We start from the raw sequence: 25224 nt of genomic DNA on the forward strand, positions 1-25224 counted from the left end.
CCAAAGGTAAGCCCGTCTGCGCCCGTCCGCGCCTGGACCGCGCCCAGCGCCAGACCCCCTGGTCCTCGCCCTCGCCAGCACACCCTGCACAGCTACGATGCCAGAACCCTCCACGCACTCAACGCCGGCCGAAACACCGCCTGCTACCGAGCCACCCCGAGACGCACCCTTCACCTGCCTGACCTGCCGCTTCACCAGCCTACGACCCAACACTGCACCTACTAAACCGAGCCCCAGCAACAAACACCTGATGTGCATCCTGCTCAACACCCGCTCCGTTCACAGGCATGCCGTCGAACTCTGGAACCTCCTCGACTCGACTGCACCAGACATCGCCTTCCTGACGGAAACCTGGATGAACGCCTCCTCAGCACCCGACATCGCCATCGCCGTCCCAGAAGGCTACAAAATCACCAGGAGGGACCGCGTCAACCAGACAGGAGGAGGCATCGCCATCATCCACAAGAACACCATCCGCATCACGACCAACTCCGATGACACCTTCACCTCCGCCGAACACCTCCACTTCCAGATACACACCAACCCCAAGACCACGCTCAGAGGCACCCTCATCTACAGACCACCGGGACCACACACACAGTTCAGCGAAGACATCACAGACTTCGTCAGCCCCCACGCCATCAATTCCACCGACTACATCCTCCTGGGGGACCTCAACTTCCACCTGGAGGACGACAAGGACCGCAACACCACTGCTCTACTGGACAACCTGGCCAACCTCGGACTCAAGCAACTGGTAACCACCCCTACCCACCACGCCGGCCACACGCTTGACCCAGTCTTCTCATCCAGCAAATAGGTCACCTTCAGCCACTCCACCAATCTCCAGTGGACTGACCACAGCTGTGTCCACTTCAGCTTCAGTAAAACGACGACCCACCACCACCCTCAACAAACCCCCCGCAGGAGCTGGAACAAGATCACCGGCGACCAGCTCACCACCTTCCTCAGCCAGAACCCCCCCACCAGCTCAACGGACCCCAACGAAGCCGCCAACAACCTCACACAGTGGATCACCAACTGCGCAGACGCCCTCGCACCACTGAAGAAGAACCCCCCCAGCAGACGCAGCAGCAAGAAAGCCTCCTGGTTCACAGACAAACTCATCACCTCCAAGAAGAACTGCCGCTCCCTGGAGAACACCTGGCGCACCAACCAGACCACAGACAACATGACGGCCCTCAAACACGCCACCCGCAAACACCACCAACTGATCCGCGCCACAAAGAAGACAGCCTTCAAGGAACGACTGGACAACAACACCCACAACAGCAAGGAACTCTTCAGCATCGTCAAAGAGCTCTCCAACCCCGACGCCGGAAACAATGACATCACTCCCTCGCAAGACCTCTGCGACTCCCTCGCAGCCTTCTTCCACGACAAGATCGCCAACATTCACAACAGCTTCGGCCCACCAACCACAAACCCCACCACCGAACCGATGCCCCCCACCGCCACCCTCCGCACCTGGACCCCAGTCAGCACCGAAGACACAACACGCACAATGAACACCATCCACTCCGGATCCCCTACGTACCCCTGCCCACACCACATCTTCAACACGGCCGAACACATCATCGCACCCCACCTCCATGACATCGTCAACGCCTCCTTCAACACCGCCACCTTCCCGGAGTGCTGGAAACACGCCGAGATCAGTGCCCTGCTGAAGAAACCAACTGCAGACCCCTCCGACCTCAAGAACTACCGCCCCATCTCGCTCCTCCCGTTTCCTGCCAAAGTCATCGAGAAGACCGTCAACAGACAGCTAGCCGCCTTCCTCGAGACCAACGGGTCCCTCGACCACTCGCAATCCGGCTTCCGAGCCAACCACAGCACGGAGACCGCCCTCATCGCAGCCACAGACGACATCAGATCCCTAATGGACAATGGGGAAACTGCGGCCCTCATCCTCCTGGACCTCTCCGCAGCGTTCGACACTGTCTGCCACCGCACCCTGGTACAGCGCCTGAACAACACCGGCATCCAGGAGAAGGCCCTGGAGTGGATCACCTCATTCCTCGCCGGAAGAACCCAGAGAGTCCGCCTCCCCCCGTTCCGGTCAGCGGCCACCGAAGTCATCTGCGGAGTTCCACAAGGGTCATCGCTCAGCCCCACCCTCTTCAACGTCTATATGAGCCCCCTCGCAACCATCGCACGTCAACACAACCTCAAGATCATCACCTACGCCGACGACACCCAGCTGATCCTCTCCCTCACCAGCGACCCGGACGCCGCCAGAGCCAGCCTACACGAAGGGATGAAAGACGTCGCGAATGGATGAAGAACAGCCGCCTGAAACTGAACTCAGACAAGACGGAGGTCCTCATCCTGGGATCATCACCATCTGCCTGGGACGACTCCTGGTGGCCCCCCGCCCTGGGAGCCACCCCCAAGCCAACGGACCACGCTCGCAACCTAGGCTTCATCCTGGACTCCTCCCTCTCGATGACCAGACAAGTCAACGCCGTCTCATCTTCATGCTTCAACACCCTGCGCATGCTTCGAAAGATCTTCCGGTGGATCCCCACCGAGACCAGGAAGACGGTCACCCAGGCCCTCGTCACCAGTCGGCTGGACTACGGGAACGCCCTCTACGCCGGCACCGCCGCCAAACTCCAGAAGAAACTCCAACGGATCCAGAACGCCTCAGCACGACTCATCCTGGACATCCCCCGACACAGCCACATCTCCGAACACCTGAGAGACCTGCACTGGCTCCCCGTCAACAAAAGAATCACGTTCCGACTCCTCACCCACGCACACAAGGCCCTCCACGACGTGGGCCCCAAGTTCCTCAACAGCCGCCTGACCTTCCACAAGCCCACCCGCCAGCTCCGCTCCGCCAGCCTCGCTCTCGCCACCGTCCCCCGCATCCGCAGAGCCACCGCCGGAGGAAGATCCTTCTCCTACCTGGCAGCCAAGACATGGAACTCCCTCCCCATCCACCTCCGGACAACGCAAGACCATCTCGCCTTCAGGAGGCAACTCAAGACCTGGCTGTTCGAGCAGTAGCGTTCCCCCCCCCCCAGCGCCTTGAGACCCTCCGGGTGAGCAGTGCGCTATACAAATGCCTTTGATTGAAAGTGTGAAGGGACGACCAAGTTGCGGCCTTGCAGATGTCGACCACAGGAACACCTCTGGCCAAGGCCGAAGTGGCCGACTTAGCTCTGGTGGAATGAGCTCTAATGCCCTCAGGAGGATCCTTCTTTGCCAAAGAGTAACAGATTGTAATGCAAAGAACAACCCACCTGGATAGTGTTCTCTTGTGGACTGCCTTTCCTCTCCTCTTGCCCACGTATCCAATAAACAGCTGATCCTCCAGCCTGAAATCCTTTGTTCTATCAATAAAGAAGCTCAACGCCCTCTTTGGGTCCAGACGGTGCAGTCTTTCTTCCTCTTTGGAAGGATGAGGCGGAGGATAGAACGTGGACAAAGTAATTGCCTGAGCCAAATGGAAAGGTGAAACAACCTTCGGGAGGAAAGCAGCCTTGGTCCTCAACACCACCTTATCCCCATAAAAAGTTGTATAAGGGGACTTTACTGATAAGGCCTGCAACTCACTCACTCTCCTTGCTGATGTTATAGCTATCAGGAAGACTGTTTTTAAAACCAAATACCTTAAGGGGCAAGAATGCATAGGTTCAAAAGGGGACCCCATAAGGAAAGTCAGGACCAAGGACAAATCCCATTGCGGCATAACGAATGGCTTTGGAGGATATTTATTTAGAAGACCTTTCAATAATCTGATAACAATAGGGGATTTAAATAAAGATGGTTGGTCTGGAAGACATATGAAGGCTGACAAGGCCGATAAATAACCCTTAATGGTAGCCACTGCACAACCTTTCTGCGCTAGAGACAGAGCAAAAGACAAAACGTCCGATAGATGAGCATGCAAAGGATCAATCTGCCTCTCTCCACACCACGCAACAAATTTAGACCATCTATTAGCGTAGATAGATTTAGTGGAGTGTCGCCTGGCCGCTAATATAACATCTACTACCTCAGGCGGGAGAGAGAAGGAACTCAGGTTGCCCCGTTCAATCTCCAGGCATGTAGGTGCAGACTCTGGAGGTTGGGGTGTAAAACCTGCCCCTGCGACTGCGAGAGGAGGTCTGCCCTGAAAGGGAGACGGAGCGGAGGGCACACTGAGAGTTGGAGAAGGTCGGAGTACCATACCCTCCTTGGCCAATCCGGAGCTATTAGGATGACTAGAGCCCGGTCCTGGCGAATCTTCCTCAATACCCGAGGAATCAAGGGTATGGGAGGGAACGCGTAAAGCAACTGGCCGCACCAGGTTATTTGAAACGCGTCCCCCAACGCTCCCTGCATCGGATACTGGAGGCTGCAGAATAACGGACAATGCGCGTTCTCTCGAGTGGCAAACAGATCTACCCGAGGAAACCCCCACCTCTGGAAGATTAAACGGACTTGATCTGGATGGAGACGCCACTCGTGGTCTGCCGAGAATTGGCGACTGAGACTGTCCGCACGCACGTTCAAGACTCCGGCCAGATGGTTTGCTATCAAGCAAATCTGATGGTCCTTTGCCCAGGACCATAGTCGAAGAGCTTCTCTGCAGAGAAGGTACGACCCCACTCCTCCCTGCTTGTTTATGTACCACATCGTGGTAGTATTGTCCGTTAGGACCTGTACCGACTGACCACGAAGGGAAGGGAGGAAGGCCTTGAGAGCCAGACGTACAGCCCGTAACTCTAACAGATTGATGTGAAACATCTGTTCCTCTGGAGACCAAAGGCCTTTGATCTCCAGATCCCCCAGATGAGCTCCCCACCCTAGAGTGGAAGCATCCGTTATGACTGTGGCCACTGGTGGCGACTGCTGGAACGGCTTTCCTTGTGAAAGATTGTTGCTTGCAATCCACCACTTCAAATCCACAGCAGCATCTCTGGAGATCTTGACAGTACTCTCTAGATCCCCTTTGTGTTGAGACCACTGCTTTCGGAGGCACCACTGAAGAGCCCTCATGTGCCAGCGAGCATGCGTGACCAACAGAATGCAGGAGGCAAACAGACCGAGCAGACGAAGGACCTTGAGGACTGGAACTACCGCTCCATTTCGAAACATTGGAACCAAATCCTGAATATCTTGAATCCGCTGAGGCGGAGGAAAGGCCCGACCCAATGTTGTATCCAGTACTGCCCCTATGAACAGGAGGTGCTGAGAGGGCTCTAGGTGAGATTTGGTCTCGTTCACCGAAAAACCCAGGTCGAACAACAACTGGGTTGTTGACTGCAGATGATGCGACACAAGCTCCGGGGACTTGGCTTTGATCAACCAGTCGTCCAAGTAAGGGAATACTGCTATCCCCTTCCTTCTGAGTTCTGCCGCAACCACCGACATCACCTTCGTGAAGACTCGAGGTGCTGAAGTAAGACCAAACGGAAGGACCGCAAACTGATAGTGCTGCGATCCCACCACAAACCCGAGATACTTCCTGTGTGACTTGAGTATCGGGATATGAAAGTAAGCATCCTGCAAGTCGACAGACACCATCCAGTCTTCCTTGTTCAACGCCAAAAGCACCTGTGCTAGGGTCAGCATCTTGAACTTTTCCTGCTTGAGGAACCAATTCAAGATCCTCAGGTCCAGGATTGGTCTCAAACGACCATCCTTCTTGGGAATCAGGAAATACCTTGAGTAACATCCTCGACCCCTTTCCTGCTCTGGGACCAACTCCACCGCGCCCTTTGAAAGGAGGGCTTGTACCTCCTGTTCTAGCAACAGGAGGTGTTCTTCTGAACAATAAGAAGGGCGGGGCGGGATGAGGGGCGGGAACTCCCGAAAGGGAAGGGTGTAGCCTTTTCCCACAATACTGAGAACCCAAGTGTCCGTTGTAACAGTCTTCCATTTGGTGAGAAAATGCTGTAATCTTCCCCCTACAGGAGAGGAGTGAGTGGGAAATGGTGGAAGCCTAAGGCTGCTTCCCCTGCTGCACCCCGCCAGAGGATGAGGAAGAGGCAGAGTGCTGCTGAGAGGCTCCTCTGGTGCGGACCCTACCTCTCCCTCTAAAAGATCTATAGGGATGGGAAGAGGCAGGTTGCTGATATCTTCCCCGAAAGGAAGAGGAGGAAGAGCCACGCCCAAATCCACGAAACCTCCTGAAAAATCTGGAAGAGGCCGTGGAAGAAGGAGCTTGGAGCCCTAACGACTTAGCCGTGGCCCTGCTCTCCTTAAAACGTTCCAAGGCCGAATCAGCCTTGGCTCCAAACAGTTTGTCCCCATCAAACGGGAGATCCAACAATGTGGACTGTACATCCGCAGAAAAGCCCGAGTTACGGAGCCAGGCCTGCCTCCTTGCCACCACAGTTGTGCCCATTGCTCTGGCTACCGAGTCGGTCGTATCCAGTCCAGTCTGGATAATCTGGGTCGCAGCAGCCTGGGCATTTGAAACAACATCCAAAAGACCCTGGGGAAGCTCTGTAAATGATGAGGAAATGTCATCCATCAGAGCATGAATATACCTCCCCAGGATACAGGTTGCGTTGGTGGCCTTCAAAGCCAGACTGCAGGACGAAAAAATCTTCTTGGACTGCGCCTCCAGTTTCTTTGAATCTCTGTCCCCAGGCACCGTCGGGAAAGAACCAGGCGCTGACTTGGATGAACAGGAGGCCTGCACCACCAAGCTCTCCGGCGTAGGGTGCCTAGACAGAAAACCAGGGTCAGTTGGAGCCGCCCGATACCTCCTGGCCACGGCTCTGTGAACTGCTGGGGAAGATGCCGGCCTCTTCCACACCTCTAACACCGGATCCAGCAGAGCGTCATTAAATGGCAAAAGAGGCTCTGCCGCAGCTGAGGCCGGATGTAGCACCTCTGTTAGAAGGTTTTGTTTAGCCTCCACCACCGGCAAAGGCAGGTCCAAAAAACTAGCTGCCTTCCGTACCACTGCGTGAAAGGAAGCAGCCTCCTCAGTATATTCTCCCGGGGACGAAAGATCCCACTCAGGGGAAGTGTCCAGCCCACTGGCCGACTCCAGACCACGCAGCCCATCACCCGAGTCCTCTAGCTCTCCTTCCTCCAGGGCTCGTTGGTACTCCTGCTCCTCTAATACACGGAGAGCACGTCTCCTCGAATGAAGCCGTTGTTCAATACGCGGAGTCGACAATGCCTCCGCCGAAGTCGAAGATCGGCGCCGATCTTCAGAAGCCACCGACGCCGCGTCCGGCGCCACAGGTAACTTCGGCACCGACGAAAGAGCAGTCGAAGTAGATGGACCCACCGGAGTCACAGGCCGAAATCCCGACGTCGACGGGATGGAAATCCCCGGGGCCAATCCCTCTGAAGCCACCGGAGCGGCCACCGGCGCCGACACCGAGCCCACGTTCCCAAAAGGGAGAAAGGGCATAAAGGGTGCCGGCCGAAGAGGCGCAGGATCACCCAATGAAAAGGCCAAAGGCCCAGCCGGAGCACCCCCTGGAGCCATCTGTTGGAAGATGGCATACATCGCATTCAAGAATGCGGAACTATCGGCTCCAGGGGTGGGAAAAGCCGGATACTGGGGTGCCTGTCTCGGAGGCGACCCCGACGCCGGCCTCGACATCTGCGACGCCGGAGATAACACCTGAGGCTCCAATACCTCAATCACCGACGCCTGTCCAGGTGAAGTCGGAGACGCCGGAGAGGGCAACGGCGTCTAAGGATGCGGCGTAACCGTGGGACTGATCTCCCATGTCCTTCGGTGCCGATCCGAAGACCTGGAACGAGTCTCCTTTGAATGACGCCGAGATTCTCTACGGCGCCGGGAGTCTCGATGACGCCGATGTCTTGGCGAAGAAGACTTCTTGTGATGCTTCTCCTTCGATTTCGCCATAAACAGCTTCGCCTCACGTTCCTTGAGGGCCTTTGGATTCATGTGCTGGCATGAATCACAAGTCGAGACGTCGTGGTCGGAGCTCAAACACCAAAGGCAGTCGGAATGAGGATCCGTCACTGACATCTTGCCTCCACACTCACAACAAGGCTTGAATCCAGACTTTCTCTGCAACATTATTACCACAGCGAAAGACTACGCAGCAAAAATACACTGTAACCACAAAAGTAACAGTTGCTCACTCGAAGATAACCGTTTCGAATGCACGGAAAAAAGGGAACTGACGTCGGCACGTCGTCGAGGACCTCTTATTGCCTGTATGACGTCAGACGGCGTCGCGTGGGCTAGAGTGACGTCCTCGTCGACGTGCAGAGACTAGTAAGAAGATTTCCGTTGAATGCTGGCGCCATGGGAGTATTCATTAGGTGAGGAATCCACAGGTAGTTGTATCCATCAGAAAGTGATGAATTAAAGGTATTGTTCTGAACACAGCCATTAAGCTATTCTTCTGTGACATTCAGAACATTCTGCCAATTTTCAAATTTAGTGACTGAGGGAATACTGGGCGTATTCATTTCATTTCTTTTTTCGTAACCCTAACTCTAGCCCTAGGCAAGTCATTTGCTGCGTGAGTCATAAGGAAAAAGTATTTGCAACAGAATTAAACATGCTCTAAATAAAGGAGCCAACTACGACCTGAACCTTATAACCTAGTTGTTAAAGACTGCTTTAAGTCCTGGTTGTTCTGCTCCACTACCTAATTTCCCTCAAGATGATAGGCAGAGGAATATTGGACCCCAATACCAATTGTTGCCATGGTGTTCCTGAATGCCCTGGAGACAAAAGCAGGGCCCTAGTCCGAGTGCAATGCTGCACTGCATATGTCCCGATAAAGACTTGCAAATCTTTAATAACAGTTCAAGCGTCAGCCGATCGTTAAGGCCACACCCATAGAAATCTGGAGCAAGAATCAACAGCAAGTAAAATATATTTGTATACACCCTCTGGTTGTAAGTGTAAACACACTGCAAAGGCTTACTGGAATTTAAGAGGGGTGTCTGCAGTGGGTGTTTAATGGTGGACCCTTTAATTTGTTGGCAAATGTCACAACTAAGGACATACTGTTTGGTCTGTTTGTATAGACCCGGCCACCAGTAGCATTTTTCCAACAGGGAGATGGTAGTTGCCACACCAGCATGGGCAACACCCACGTGTGCAGCTTTAATCAGATCTAGTCTGGGATCTTGGTTGGAATCACATGAACACCCACACCCCTAGTATTTTAGCAGAAGCAATGTTTTGGGCACTAAAATGGTAGGAATATTTTGCAGTATATGCTTTTGGTAAAGGCTTGCTTTCACAGCAACCAAATGTTATCATCCACCCTTGTATGAGAACGAGTTATCACAGCAACAGAAGATATAGCAACTGCAGATGTTGCTCCTTCATCAGCCAAAGAATGTCCTACAGTGTGTATTCCACAACGTTGGTGACCCAATGTATGTTCTACATGAGCCCGTGGGTGTTTGTCTTTAAGGTCTGCCACTTCCCCCACAGAAATCTATGTTCTATGGTGTTTCGATTTAAATCTCTGAACCCATTAAGACACCAGTAGAGTAAGTATTAATTGAAGGACTAGACACAATAATACGAATCACACACAATAAATGTTGAAAGTTCAGGATCTGTCTGTTCGAGTTCCAAAACCAAAGCTTAAAGCTCTGCAAATTGTGCTGTGCAGTTCCCTATGGTCTGCATGTAGATTTGCCGAGGGAGGAATTTACCATCCCTTATTACCCCACAAATGGCTGCGCAAGCAGCAGAGTATTTATGTTTGGTACCTACAGCGGATTGAGCTGAACCATCGGTGTAAATGATGATTCTGCATTGATCAAGAGGCAGAATGTTGGCAGACATGGGGTAATCAAGTTCATACTGGAGAAATTTTGGATCAAAACATTATCAACATCAGTGCCAGTCAAGGAGGTAGCGCAATGTATCTAAAATGGATGTTTTGCTTTTGCCTTTGGGATGCTTTCTCTTGTGACCACCTCAAGAGCTCGTATTGGGGTGACAACAATTATGCATTTCCCTGGACATAGGTGAATCCGATGGCAAAAGGAATAATCAGAATTTACAAATTTGTTTCATTTTCACATGTGTGTAAACGTTTTAGTTCTAGTATGTCAGTCTGTAATGATCTGAGAATCTGTGTATGTTGTGGTGTCCAATGTTTGCTTCAAAAAACAGGAGGTATTAAATCATAAAACGGTTTGATGTATTGTGCATAGTCCGGAATGTATGTTCTGCCGAAGTTGAAGAACCCAGGCAATGATTACAGTTTCTTGATGGTATTTGGTGGTTGTAATTGCACACATTTCTCCAAGAACTGTAGTGCCAGGCTCCTTTCCTCATTTAATAGCTTGCATTCTAAGAATAGGACACTACTGAAATTTAATTTGTAGCCTTGTGTGTCAAATCCCAAAACAATGTGATCCACCCTGGCTAAATGTGTTGAGGTCGTCATCTGTCAGAAGGATATCATCTACATAAGACAACACCTCAGAATCAATATCATGCAATATTGATGTCACTGATGGGTAGAAAACAGTCCAGGACTGTTCCTATGCCTTTGAGGGAGATGTCAAAATCTGCGTTGCGAACCTAACTGCAGAAAGTGTGCTTAGACTTTGGCTTTCAGGCATTAGAGTTTGGCAGGAAAACAGGTTGGAAATATCCAAGGTTGTTTTGAATCTTTTGCGCACTCTGTTGTTCATGAGTGCTGTACTGTGTGAGTTTTGTATGGCAAATATGCATGTGTGACTGTTTTAGTGTCTGTAATATTAAAATATTCTATATGAATGGCTTGGCTTAGCTACGGAAAACAAAGTGTTATTCATAGGAGATACATAGGGTTCAATTACTTCCTGGTACTCAAGCTGTGAGAGAATTTCCCTCACTGGGGCTTTAGCCTAATGTTTAATGGGATATTGAGGTTGTATCTGCGGGTTAGACCGTATTGGTATGACATAGTAAGGGCAATCACTATCCCACCCCACATGGCTGTGCTACAGAGCTGGAGCCTGTGCTGAAGCCATGAGCAGCACAGTGTATCGGAAAACGAGGACTGAGAAAGAAGGCAAAATTACATCTTCCCATTGTGGGAGCATACAGAAACATTCCGGTGGCCAATCTTTTTCCGCCAATAGAATGTCATAACTTAGTGTTAATCTTCCTCAGAAGATTACTTTAATAGTGCGCTCAATGTCTCCTTCAATTTGTGTTTTTTTAGTTTGTAAACCCTGTTTGGTGGGGAGACATGCCTGTCTGCTCTTTCAACTTCAAGGTAGTCACTAGTTGCTGTCACTGTCACATACAGAAGCTCTTGAAGATTCTGGCAAACTATTGTGAGCTCTTCTGCGCTGTCTCTTTGTCACTGCCTACGTCCTGTTCTTCAGAAATGTTCTGTGTGTGTGTGGCATATTTAGCTGAAATTGCTGCAAACGTCTTCTTTTTGAACTTGGGTTTCTGGTGTGGAAGGTTTTTTCCCTTCTTAATCTTTTTGGGTCCCATGTACTTGTTTCGGTGTTCTGACTGCCCCTCCTCTCATCTCGTCTGTCAGGTGAGTCTAAAAAGGACTGAGACTGGCATCCATCAGTGTACTGATAATTGGAGTCACGATTTCCTAAAATATAGCCCTTTTCAAAGGTCTCTAAATGCCGAGATTCTCCTCTTAATTTTACTTTATCTTTAGTATTTTTCTGTTTATCCTATCGTTTTTAGAACACTCCTGTGCTTGGTATTATCCTTACTGGATTGACTTTGTAAATGTGATTTACTTTGTAAATGAGGTTTATCTGGTCTGGTTCCTAAATTATCCCGATCTCAGCGATAATCTGACAGCTTGTGTTGCTGATTTTGTGGAGGAACGTTATGGAGTTGCTGGCACATTGCCAATGCTACTGCTTCCCCTTTAATATTACTTATTATGACTTAGGAGACTGCAGCAAAATTGCCCATTAATGTCATCACCAAATCTGGGGCAGGGGATGCCCTGTGCTCATCTTGAATTTGTTTTAACACTTCTGGTAAATTCGCAAGTGTCATAGTACCATGTGTAGTAGTGTAAATTGCAGCAAATACCTTGCCCCAAGTGGCACCAGCATCTAAAGCAGGAACCATCCCAAACGGCAAATACATGAATTCTATGTTTATCTTGGGGTCCTGTATAAGGAAATACAGTTCCAGTGTGATTGCCTTCTGTGGTATCCAGAACGGAATGTAATTGCATTTGGAGGGAACCCTACCCATTATTGAATGCACACTGGCTGGGTTTACCCCGGTGTAGCCAATTGCGGTACTGCTGGAGCAGCCCTCGCTGTGGCAGAATCTCAGATCTGCATCACTAATTGTATTAATCGCCCATATATCTACTAAATTATTATATAAGGGGCGTAGATCTGCTACTGGCATATTCCTTACATTGGGATGTGGTGTGTGTGTAGGAAGCTGGCTCTGTATATACTATATCAAAGTGAGAAACAGAGTCCAGGGGATCCCCAGAGGCTTAACAGAGACTGAAGTTGATGATACTAATGCTCTATTTTGCGGTAGTGTGGTTGAGCAGTTAGGCTTATCAGAGGGTAGTGCAAAGCATTTGTTGTACACACACAGGCCAATGATTTTTTATGAAGCAAAAATATATTTTCTTAATTTATTTCTAGAACCACAAGATTCAAGTTGCAGGTAAGTACATTAATAAATACGTATTTCACATGTGAATCAATATTACTTGGTTTGGAATCAGTTACTTATACAGTTCAAGAATAAATGGCAATCTGTTTCAAAAGTTGACAGTGCAATTTTCAGAAACAGTTCCTAGGGGGAAGAAAAGTTATTATGATTTACAGGTAGGTGCTTGGCTTACAGTTCCAGTCTCTGGGGGGGTTAGGAAGTCCAGAGGTTGTGGTTCACGTTACCCTCAAACACCCACCACCATCAACACGGGGGGTCTGGCCGAGTGCAGAGGTCAAATTTGAGGCACATTTTACATGGGCTCCTATGGAGACTAGGGGATTTGCTAGCAGGTAAGCACCTGCGTCTTCAGAGAGCAGACCTGGGGGTTTTAGAGAAGCACCGGGGAGGGACAAGTAGGCACCAAACACACACCCTCAGCGACACAAGGGCGTCAGGTGCAGGGTGCAAACAGAGCTGGGCTCCAAATGCTTTCCTATGAGAGGACCCCAGGGATTATTTAGATGCTGCAGGGTGGGTCCAGGGGATCGGTTCGGGAAAACCACAGACTAGATAAGTAGGAGGGCCACCTGCTGAACACTGCTGCATCTGTGGTCGGGTTATCCAAGGCCTGGGGGCTGTGGGTGAAATATACCTTTAGGTGTCAGATATCTTCGTCCGGAGCTTTCGCGGTCAGGGGTTTCCTCTAGATTCACACTGCAGGCGTCATCGCGAGGGGCAGGAGAGGTCAATCCAGGGTGGACACTTGCCTGGAATTGCCTGGGGATTCTCTCTAACTGGATGGGCAACTGGACACGGGCTGTGGGCATTGGGTGCAGAGTGGTCAGGATTTGCGGATCTGGGGAGGTTCTGGAGTCCTTAGTTGTAGTTTCTTCTTGGACAGGGACGCTGTCCACAGGGGTTCTTGGCCCTTTGTGATTCAGGGCAGTTCTCTGGAGCTTGGCAGGGCTCACTTGTCCAGCAGGATGCGTCGCTTTCTTGTTGCAGGTTCTCTGAAGCAGGACACAGGCCGGTAGGGCTGGGACCAAGTTAGTTTGTATCTTTCTTTTTCTCTGCTGGGGGTTCAGCTTAGCAGTCCTTCTTTCTTGTGAGCCCGCCAGGAATCTGACTACTTGGGTTCAGGAGAGTCCCTAAATCCTGGATTTAGGGGTGTTACACGGGCCAGAGGGCAGTAGCCAATGGCTAATGTTCCTGAGGGTGGCTACACCCTTCTTGTGTCCACTCCCTTTGGGGAGGTGAACACAAACCTAACCCTATTGGTCCTAGTCCTCCAAACTAAGATGGAGGATTCTGCAGGGAAAGGGGGTCACCTCAACTCTGGACACCGCAGGGGTGGTCCCAGCTCGGGTGGTCACTCCTCCCTTTATCCCCAAATTTTCCCACCAAACTTGATGCCAAGAGTGTGGCTTTGTCTGGGGGGGGGGGGGGGGACAAAGGCGGGCAACTCTACTAGCTGGACTGCCCTGGGGAACTGTAACACAGTTCCTGTAGGGGGGAGGTGTGAACCACCAGGAGAGGATTTGTTTGTTTAAAACCACAGAGAGCACAAAGGCTCTCAGGTTTGTGGGCATGGCACCCTGAGAGGGGTGCCATGTCGACTTTGCCTTTTTTCTCCTCAAAAGCACACACAAGCAAGGGGCAGTGTGCATGCGCTTGGTGAGGGGTCCCCCATGGTGGCCCAATACAATCTACAGTCCTTGGGGACCTTCCCTGGCCACAGGGCCCTTGGTACCAGGGGTACATTTTACAAAGGACTTAACTGTGTGCCATGGATGTGTCAATTGTGGAAACAAAGGTACATATTTTGGGACAGCAGGCATCGATATTAGGGAAAAGTGTGTGTGTGTGTGTGTGTGTGTGTGTGTGTGTGTGTGTGTGTGTGTGTGTGTGTGTGTGTGTGTGTGTGGTAACCATGCCAACAAGGGCACTTTCCTTCAGTGTATGGGTGTGTGGCATTCAATTCTAAGAAGAGTGGGGTGTGATAATTAGGCAGATGAAACATATTACGTTGATCACTGTTACCATTAGAGTGAAATAAATAAACAATCCCATCATCCCAGTATGATCCTAAGAAGCTAGTGATTCCTACCTAAAACTCTAATGTGTAAAACCTGATAGCATAGTGTTGGTAGCCATTTTGCCTTTCCCCAACCCCACACCTGAAAGATGGGCAAGTGTCTGCCTGTTGTTTGCTGGCAATCCTCCCAGATGGCTGAAGAGTAAAGTGCCAGGATCAGCAAAGCTGTCAATGAAATGGTGTATAACCTTGGACGTCCATGAATGGAAAGCCCTCTGCCTTCCTTAGGCCTACATGGTGTTTATATAACAAACAGAACAGTGTTCTAAGAAGAGGCCTGGCGTGAAAACATGTCTAGAACCAAGGTTTATCTTTGAAACTCTTGCAGCGGAAATACTAGTTAGAATATCATGTACCGATCGTGACGGCCTTGAGCAGGGCACAGAATGAAATGCGTGCAAAGGAGCTGATAAAATGTGCAACGCAAACAACTATGCCTTCTCAGAAAAGGCATCTGTTTAAAATATAAAAACAATGAGCTGAAGAATTGGTGTGCTAAGAAATATTAGGAGGAATATAATGAATAAAATGTGTAAGTGTACTTAAACGCACATGATACGGGCCTAAACCTAAATTAGGAGTGCCCAACCCAGGTGCTAAGGGGAACCCACAACAAAGTTGGCTCCAGCAGGTGGTGAATCTGATGTGTGTTCAAGGGGCACAGATGGTGCCTATGGTGGACTCCCTAACGGAGGCCCAACTGGAGGCCCCTACAGATCCCTGAGGCCTGAAACCACACCACAGGGAGCAGGTAAAATGCTGAAAATGCGCAGCACTCTGCTTACTGCAACTTCACGGACAGACCTAGAAACTGTGTGTCAAGAAAAGACTCTCAATTGGCTCTGCTGGAGATCGGGAGAAAGAATGGGAAGCACCATGAGGCTTCTGTGCCCTCTCTCTTGAGATTAAAACAGGGGTTGGGGGAGAATGCCTGCTTCTACTTCTTATGCTTTCTCTTGGACTTACCAAAAGATTTTGACTGCAATGATGATTTGCTGTGGGAACTACTTAGTGAATTGGACCCTCTTTTTGACTTCGACTGGTAGTGTTGTGGAGTCTTCTTCTGTTTGGTGATTTAAAGTTCATCTCGACACAGTCATCACAGGACCTAGAGTTGTGCTCTTGACTGTCTTTGTGAGGGTCACTCACAGACATCTGTTTGCGACAGTCCCTACACGGTTTGAACCTTGTCATCTTAGGGGGTGATATTGTTTCTTGCACACTGGTAAGCTCTGGATCTGCAGGGGTGTAAAAAAAGGAACTGATGTCAGTGCATATGTGTGGTGCTCATACTCAGCTCTGCTCTTCACTTCTGGAGCAGAACAAGGTTAGTGCAGACCACACAATGCCACCAACCGGCGCACAGGAGTACTGCTTTTAAAGTTTCAGGATCCAGTTTGCTATCTGGGTAATAGTCACAAGATTAGGAATCTGTGGTTAGAAGTAGCCATCAGAAATTAAAGATAACTGGTTGATGTCTCTTCATCTTTGTACCTCAAGACTAAAGCACTGGCAGTAATAATACATCCGAAGATGTAATTATATCTGATGGCACTGAAATACAGGGCTCCATTGGTTAGCCCCAACAAAACCTGCCATGCTCAGGTTCGAAATAATTTCTACAACTGTTCTATCAAACTATAGGTCTTTTGTTTGAGAAATATAAACTCTAATTCTGCAGCCAATCAGACTTCTGTTAATTTATAAAATGGTGTAACCACAGGCGACAGTTACGAAAAACAATATATTGTACAATCTCTATACTTAAAGTTGTTAGATTATATATACAATTTCTGGCTAGCACAAAATACGTTTTCTGAGCAAAAATTAAAACTGTACCTTCACCTGTTGGCTTCATAGGCTGTGGAGCACCTATGTCGCCAACATTAGCTGATGCTTCCCAAGAATCCCATCCACTCAGAAGATCTGGGTGACTGGCAGAGGAAACAACTTTATGTGATTCAGTTGAAACATTACCTAGTACAAAAATAAAGATGTGATCAGAAAATTCACAAATGTTTTCACATTCAAGAGAGAAATTCACCCACATGCCGTGCAAAGCTAACATTTGGAAACACTTGCTGTGCCTCAGATTTTTTAATTCTGCATTTATGCATAATATTTGCGGTATAACAAAACTGATAAACAGCTGAGGATGTTAACGGTGCTATAAGCTTTTTGCTCTGTTCACAACATAGACTATGATGTTTATATGTCACAAATTTGACAATGTTTGTACTTTTAACAACATTACAAACCAAATGTTTTGTATCACTTTACTTGCAAAAGTAGTTGGTTTTGTGAAATTTTTCACTTCTCTTTTGGGTCTTTGCCCAGCTCACTACAACCACAACACCAATAAATAGACACACACACCCCCATAGAAACTAACATAGAAACACACAGGCACAAAGAGATATTAACATATTTTTAACAAAGGCATGGACCAACCACTACAGAAATACGTAACTGCATGGCCAAGGCACAGAGCACACTCATACTAACCACACTCATACTAACATACAAACACTTCCAAAGTCGCTGTTGCCTTAGATTTGCAGAGATGAAAAGATAAACATGCATACATACATGCACCACATGGAGACAAGCACAAACACACACAACAATGTACGGTATGCAATTTAGAGCTATTGATTTTTCAATGCTTATTTTTTACTTGCTGGTTCTGAAATGGTTGATGGCTATGTTAAAAGAGTAAAGTAAAAAAAAAAAAAAAAGCCATGATGGCTGCTGGTATGCCATGATGAATGTATTGCATAGATTAAAGGGTAAATAAAGGGGGGAAAAAAAAAAACACCATGGCCGCTGGTGTGCCATGATTCATAACCACACACTGCAGGCATCATAGATTTATTTTTCTTAAAAGAAAAACACTGAAAGATGACCAGCGTGCACACGCATGAGTTGTCATGCCAAACCCATTTTTTATTTTACTGTTCCAACTTGGCAGATGGTCATTTCAGAATAGTAAGGTTAAAAAAAAAAAAAAAAAAGAACAAACAAGTGGGGGGCACCAATGCAAAATAAGAGCACAGACAAAGCCAACAGATTAGTAATCATTATCTAAAATAAATGCTTGCTACAAAATGCATCTAGCAAGTTAAGGGGGAGAGAGAGGAACCATGTACATTTGAGAACTGGCTTACTGACCTAATGTTAGATGTTGACATTTTAAACATTGTTGTTTACAATATTCGTGATTGACACTTTGTAAAAGTAATTTTCCTTCATATTTCAGCCATTCAGTTCTCTCTTTATAGAACGTAAGATAATGTGGTGAAATCTAGTCAAAATAGGTGTTACATGAAAGTACAGCTGATTGGTTCCTGCAGATTTAGATATTCTATAAATGTGTTGCAATGGGTTGGAAGCTTATGTGCCTGGTTTGTATAACTAATCATCTTAGCAGCAACAGAAAGTAAATTTCAGACAGATGCTTAGAACAAATTTACACTTCCCTAAGAAGAAGCAAAGTACAAGTTACCTACCTTCGGTAACAAAATATCTGGTAGAGACATATTCAAGTTGTAGATTCCTTACCTTTGAATTTCCCCAGGCGTCAGACTGGATCCGGAGATTTTTTCTTTGAGCAGTGCCACAGTGCGCCGCCAGGTGGCATCGGTCGACTCTGCGGCGTCATTGGCGTTGTGCTCGCAGTGATGACATCACGGTCGTATATAGGCACCACCTTGGCACGCTGACGTCAGTTTCTTCTCATGACTTTCCACGCGAGTAGCGCAGAGCCATGAAGAACACAGAGTGGTGCTGCCAAAACTAGGGCCCTCAAGGGAAGGCTCCTACCCCTAGAAATCAGTTCACAGTGCGGGGAGGATGGGAGGGTCGGTAAGGAATCTGAAAATAGAATATGTCTCTACCAGATATTTTGTTACCAAAGGTAAGTAACTTGTACCTCTGATAAAGACTTCTAGTTGCAGATTCCTTACCTCTGAAGAGATACCTGAGCAATACTATCCCCGGTGGTGGGCCTGCGAACCAAGATCACACCAAAAAGTCCTGCAGGACCGAAAGTCCAAAGTAGCCGTCCCTTCAGACCAGATTGTCCAGGCAGTAGTGCTTGGTAAAAGTGTGAAGAGATGCCCACGTTGCTGCCTGATAAATATCCAGGAGTGGAACACCCCGAGCTAGCGCTGTGGAAGCAGCAGTAGCTCTGTGGGAGTGAGCTCGCAAACCTTCAGGAGATTGCTTTTTAGCCAGAGAGTAGCACATTTGGATGCATAAGAGTACCAATCTTGAAATGGTCCTCTTCTGCACGGCCTTCCCCTTCTTGGCCGCCACATATCCCACAAAAAGTTGTTCACCCACTGAAGTCTTTGTTACGATCAACGCTCTTTTTGGGTCGACGGTGGAGTCTCTCCTCTTCATGAGAGGGATGTGGTGGTGCATAAAAGGTAGGCAAGGAGATGGACTACCCGACATGGAAGGGCGTCACTACCTTAGGTAGAAAAGAAGCCCTAGTGCGAATCACCAATTTGTCATCTAAGCCACCCTTTCTTGCCATACATCCTGACAGAGCCTGGAGTTAACAGACTCTGCGGGCAGAAATAATGGCAACTAGACAGTCTTTATAGTTAAGAGCCTTAGAGGACAGTTGTGAAGCGGTTCAAATGAGGTACACATAAGGTAAGTTAATACCAGGTTGAGATCGCATTGGGGCTGATGAATGGGATAGGAGGAAAGATGTGTGAGGCCTTTATGAAACCTCCCAACTAGGGGAGATTTAAATAAGGAAGGCTGATCCGGCAACTTTAAGAAAGCAGAGATAGCAAAAAGATATCCCTTAAGAGTGCCCAAGGTGGAACTCTGCCAGGCAAGGGAAAGAATAAAGAGAAGAACTTGAGAGAGAGGAGCAGATAGAGGATCGACAGAATTGTCGATGCACCATGCTACAAATTTCTTCCGACAGGCGTATACAATTTTGGTTGAGGGACGCCTGGCTGCCAAGATAACGTCACAGACTGAGTGGCAAGTTGAAAGACGTCAACTGTCGCCGCTCAATCTCTATGCAAGAAGTTGCAGAGTTGACAGGTTCGGGTGTAGGACCTTCCCCTGCTGCTGCGACAGAAGATCCTCCCAAAGAGACAGTCAGATCGGAGGAGCTATGGCCATGTTCAAAAGCTCAGGATACCAGACTCTTCATGCCCAGTCCGGAGCCACCAGTATTACTTGGGCCCGGTCTTGCCTGATCTTCTTCAGAACTCTAGGCAGAAGTGGTATTGGCGGGAGGTGTACAGGAGGCCTGAATTCCACTCACGACGAAAAGCGTCGCCGGACAAGTGCCGCCTTGGAAACTCCAACACGCAAAACAGCTCACATTGTGCGTTCTCTCCGGAGGCGAACAAGTCTAATCAAGGTTCTCCCCACTGCAGGACGACACCTTGCACCACCTCCGCATGGAGATGCAACTTGTGATCCGCTAAGCATCGCCGGCTGAGTTTGTCTGCCCTGGCGTTCAGGGGACCTGCCAGGAGTTGAACCACCAGGGTTATGTCCTACAGTTCCAGCCATGTTCAGAGAGGCAAGGCCTCTTGACAAAGGGTCCAGAACCCCACACCGCCCTGCTTGTTGCAGTACCACATTGCGGTGGAGTTGTCCGTGAACACCTGCACAATTTTCCCTTTGACAATGGGAAGAAATGCCTTCAACGCTAGCCAGATCACCAGGAGCTCCAGTAAGTTGATAGGAAGTCTGGATTCCACCGGAGATCAGAGACCCTTGATCTTCACTGTAGGAAGCTGGCTCTGTATGTACTTTACAAAAATGAGGCACAGTGTGTACAGAGACCAGGGGTTCCCCAGACCAGGGGTTCCCCAGAGGCTTAACAGAGGCTAAAGTGGGTAATACTGAAGCTCTCTTTTGTGGTAGTATTATCGAGCAGTTAGGCGTATCAGAGGGTAGTGCAAAGCATTTGCTGTACAAACACAGTCAAGAAATGAGGCACACACTCAATGACTAGCTCCAGGCCAATGTATTTGTATTGGAAACATTTATTTTCTTACTTTATTTCTATTTCAGCGCAATTGAAACTTCCTCTGACCAAGAAATTGGCCATCAAGAAGGAATTGAAGAGTGCATTGTCTGCTCCTTCGATTTCCTTGAGGGTTCTTGCCTGATTGGTGGGCCTCCTTGCCTCATCTATTCAGGCGATTTTTCCAGGCCCTCTTCTTTATCGAGCCCTTCAGAGAATGAAGATTCTGCACCTGCGCAGGGGCCTGTCCTATTCGGAGCAAGTCAAATTGTCACAAGAAGCCAGGACAGAGATTGAGTGGTGGTTGACTCATATGGATACCTGGAACTGCAGAGCAATATTTGCTTCAGTTCAGGAAATGGTCAGTCAGATGCCAGCAGTTGGGGCTGGGAAGCCAGATGTGGGCAGATGGAGATGGGGGGGGTGGGGGACACCGTGGTCCCCGGAGCAACTTCTGATGCATATCAATTGTCTTGAACTCCTGGCGGGAACTTTTGCAGTGAGGACTCTGTCTCCAATCTGGAACACAACGTTGTGATCCGGTCCAAGTTGCTAGCAGAGATCGCAAAAGATTTTTGGCATTTCTGCCTAGCTCATCAGATATCTGTCACAGCAGAGTATATTCCGGGCAAAACGAGTGTGATAGCAGATTGGAATTCCCGACATCTTCGGCGTGTCAGAGACTGGAGGTTGCATCCCAGAGTTTTTCACTTTCTCAATCTTCTTTGGGGTCCCTTGTCGATAGATCTGTTCGCATCTCGTCTGAATACGCATCTTCTGCGTTTTTACAGTTGGAGGCCAGATCCACAGGCTCTCAGTTCAGACGCCTTCCTTCAATCCTGGACGGAGGAGTTAGTTTATGCTTTTCCCCCCTTCTCAATGATTCCTTGAGTTCTCTCCCAGGTCCTTCGGCAGAAGGCGGAGATGGTCCTTGTGACCCCTTGCTAGAAACCTCAATCCTGGTTCCCAGTTGTAGGAAGTTGGCTCTGTATGCACTATTTCAAAGTAAGGAATAGTATGCACAGAGTCCAAGGGTTCCCCTCAGAGGTAATATAGTGGCAAAAAGAGATAATTCTAATGCTCTATTTTGTGGTAGTGTGGTCGAGCAGTAGGCTTATCAGAGGGTAGTGTTAAGCATTTGTTGTACACACACAGGTAATAAATGAGGAACACACACTCAGAGACAATTCCAGGCCAATAGGTTTTTGTATAGAAAAATATATTTTCTTAGTTTATTTTAAGAACCACAGGTTCAAGATTTACAAACAATACTTTAAATGAAAGGTACTTCACTTGGGAACTTCAGGAACTTTGAATTAGCAAAATAGCATATTCAGTTTTCACACAAATGGCATGTAGCTATTTTAAAACTAGACAGTGCAATTTTCAACAGTTCCTGGGGGAGGCAAGTGTTTGTTAGTTTTTGCAGGTAAGTAAACCACCTACGGGGTTCAAAGTTGGGTCCAAGGTAGACCACCGTTGGGGGTTCAGGGCAACCCCAAAGTTACCACACCAGCAGCTCAGGGCCGGTCAGGTGCAGAGGTTAAAGTGGTGCCCAAAACGCATAGGCTTCAATGGAGAAGGGGGTGCCCCGGTTCCAGTCTGCCACCAGGTAAGTACCCGCGTCTTCGGAGGGCAGACCAGGGGGGTTTTGTAGGGCACCGGGAGGGACACAAGTCAGCACAAAAAGTACACCCTCAGCGGCACGGGGCGGCCGGGTGCAGTGTGCAAACAAGCGTCGGGTTCGCAATAGGTTTCAATGGGAGACCAAGGTGTCTCTTCAGCGATGCAGGCAGGCAAGGGAGGGGGGCTCCTCGGGGTAGCCACCAACTGGGCAAGGGAGAGGGCCACCTGAGAGTCGCTCCTGCACTGGAGGTCGGATCCTTCAGGTCCTGGGGGCTGCGGATGCAGAGCCTTTACCAGGTGTTGGGTCTTTGAAGCAGGCAGTCGTGGTCAGGGGGAGCCTCCGGATTCCCTCTGCAGGCGTCGCTGTGGGGGCTCAGGGGGGCAACTCTGGCTACTCACGGTCTAGTAGTAGCCGGGGAGTCCTCCCTGTGGTGTTTGTTCTCCACAAGTCGAGCCGGGGGCGTCGGGTGCAGAGTGCAAAGTCTCAAGCTTAGGGCGGGAAACGTGTGTTGTTTCAAAGTTGCAACTTTGTTGCAAAGTTGCAGTCTTTGTGGAACAGAGCCGCTGTCCTCGGGAGTTCTTGGTCCTTCTAGATGCAGAGCAGTCCTCTGAGGCTTCAGAGGTCACTGGTCCCTGTAGAACGCGTCGCTGGAGCAGTGTCTTTAGAAGTGGGGAGACAGGCCGGTAGAGCTGGGGCCAAAGCAGATGGTGTCTCCGTCTTCTCTGCAGGGTTTTTCAGCTCAGCAGTCCTTCTTCGTCTTAGGTTGCAGGAATCTAGTTTCCTAGGTTCTGGGGAGCCCCTAAATACTGAATTTATGGGGGTGTTTAGGCCTGGGAGGGCAATAGCCAATGGCTGCAGTCCTTGAGGGTGGCTACACCCTCTTTGTGCCTCCTCCCTGAGGGGAGGGGGGCACATCCCTATTCCTATTCCTATTGGGGGAATCCTCCAAAATCAAGATGGAGGATTTCTAAAGGCAGGGGTCACCTCAGCTCAGGACACCGTAGGGGCTGTCCTGACTGGTGGGTGACTCCTCCTTGTTTTTCTCATTATCTCCTCTGTGCTTGCCGCCAAAAGTGGGTGCTATGTCCAGGGGGCGGGCATCTCCACTAGCTGGAGTGCCCTGGGGCATTGTAACACGAAGCCTGAGCCTTTGAGGCTCACTTCTAGGTGTTACAGTTCCTGCAGGGGGGGGAAGTGTGAAGCACCTCCACCCAGAGCAGACTTTTGTTTCTGTTCTCAGAGAGCACAAAGGCCCTCACCACATGGGGTCAGAAACTCATCTCTCAGCAGCAGGCTGGCACAGACCAGTGAGTCCTGCACTGAACAATTGGGTAAAATACAGGGGGCATCTCTAAGATGCCCTCTGTGTGCATTTTTTAATAAATCCAACACATCAGTGTGCGTTTATTATTCTGAGAAGTTTGATACCAAACTTTTCAGTATTCAGTGTAGCCATTATGGAGCTGTGGAGTTCGTTTTTGACAGACTCCCAGACCATATACTCTCATGGCTACCATGCACTTACAATATCTAAGGTTTTGCTTAGACACTGTAGGGGCATAGTGCTCATGCACCTATGCCCTCACCTGTGGTATAATGCACCCTGCCTTAGGGCTGTAAGGCCTGCTAGAGGAGTGACTTACCTATGCCATAGGCAGTGTGAGGTTGGCATGGCACCCTGAGGGGGGGGGTGCCATGTCGACTTAGTCATTTTCTCCCCACCAGCACACACAAGCTGGCAAGCAGTGTGTCTGTGCTGAGTGAGGGGTCCCTAGGGTGGCTTAAGACATGCTGCAGCCCTTAGAGACCTTCCCTGGCATCAGGGCCCTTGGTACCAGGGGTACCAGTTACAAGGGACTTAGCTGGGTGCCAGGGTTGTGCCAATTGTGGAGACAATGGTACATTTTAGGTGAAAGAACACTGGTGCTGGGGCCTGTTTAGCAGGGTCCCAGCACACTTCTCAGTCAAGTCAGCATCAGTATCAGGCAAAAAGTGGGGGGTAACTGCAACAGGGAGCCATTTCTTTACACCAGTGGTGAGGGACCTTTGTTTCAAACCTCTGGTTCGGATTCAGCTGTCAAACAATCTCTTGGTAGATCCGATGGGCCTTCCACATCCTCTCATTTTGGAGGGGCAATTGTTACTCATGGCATGGAGGATTTCGGGAGATCGGAACAAAGCCCTCAAGTTTCGGAGAACACTAAATTCTTTCTCGTCCAATCCGTGGACCCTAGCATACACAAAAGATATGCTTCCGCTTGGAAGCGATGGTTGGATAGGTGCGGTCAAAGGGACGTTGATCCCGTGGGAGCCTCTGTGCAAATGATTGCAGATTTATCATCACATTTGGCTACTCAGGGTTTAGCTTTTAATAATTTCAGATCTGCTACTTCTGCTAAACATCCTAGAATTGATGGTAAACCGGTGGGCGAGCACCCGCTGATTTGTAAGCTTCTACGTGGTATTCGTTTGGTTTGTCCCCCTAAACCTAAATATTCTGTTTTGTGGGACGTTAATATAGTACTTGAATCTTTGGTAGCGTGGCCAGCTAATGAAGGGTTATCGCGGAAACAGTTGTCAGCGAAATTGGCTATGTTACTATGCCTTATTTCATGCAGAAGAGTGCCAGACGTTAAAGCACTGGACATTGCAGTTAGAGTATTTACTCCCACTGGAGTTTCATTTAGAATTTGAAAACGAACAAAGTCAAACTCTACATGTATTTCTTATCCAAGCTTCAGAGACAATTCTAAACTATGTGTAGTTAAATGCCTTAAAGTTTACGAAGATGTTACTCGTGAGTTTCGCAGGGATCCAACTGGGCAATTATTGATTTCCATTCAAAAACCCTTTGGCCCTGTCTCTTCTGGGACTATAGCCCGATGGGTTAAATGGCTGCTTCA

At 49.0% G+C, this 25224-nt stretch overlaps 1 protein-coding gene across 1 annotated transcript in view; it reads right to left on the reverse strand.

Annotated features, from left to right (window-relative positions):
* GAK (cyclin G associated kinase) overlaps positions 1–25224 on the reverse strand; it is a 1188967-nt gene that overhangs the window by 262716 nt on the left and 901027 nt on the right. The window contains exon 23 of the mRNA XM_069236701.1: positions 16527–16664. Within this exon, the coding sequence (XP_069092802.1) occupies positions 16527–16664 (138 nt within the window). The remainder of the gene's footprint in view (positions 1–16526; positions 16665–25224) is intronic.

Source organism: Pleurodeles waltl, chromosome 1_2 (genome assembly GCF_031143425.1).
Source record: "Pleurodeles waltl isolate 20211129_DDA chromosome 1_2, aPleWal1.hap1.20221129, whole genome shotgun sequence".
In the NCBI taxonomy this organism is placed as follows: Eukaryota; Metazoa; Chordata; class Amphibia; order Caudata; family Salamandridae; genus Pleurodeles; species Pleurodeles waltl.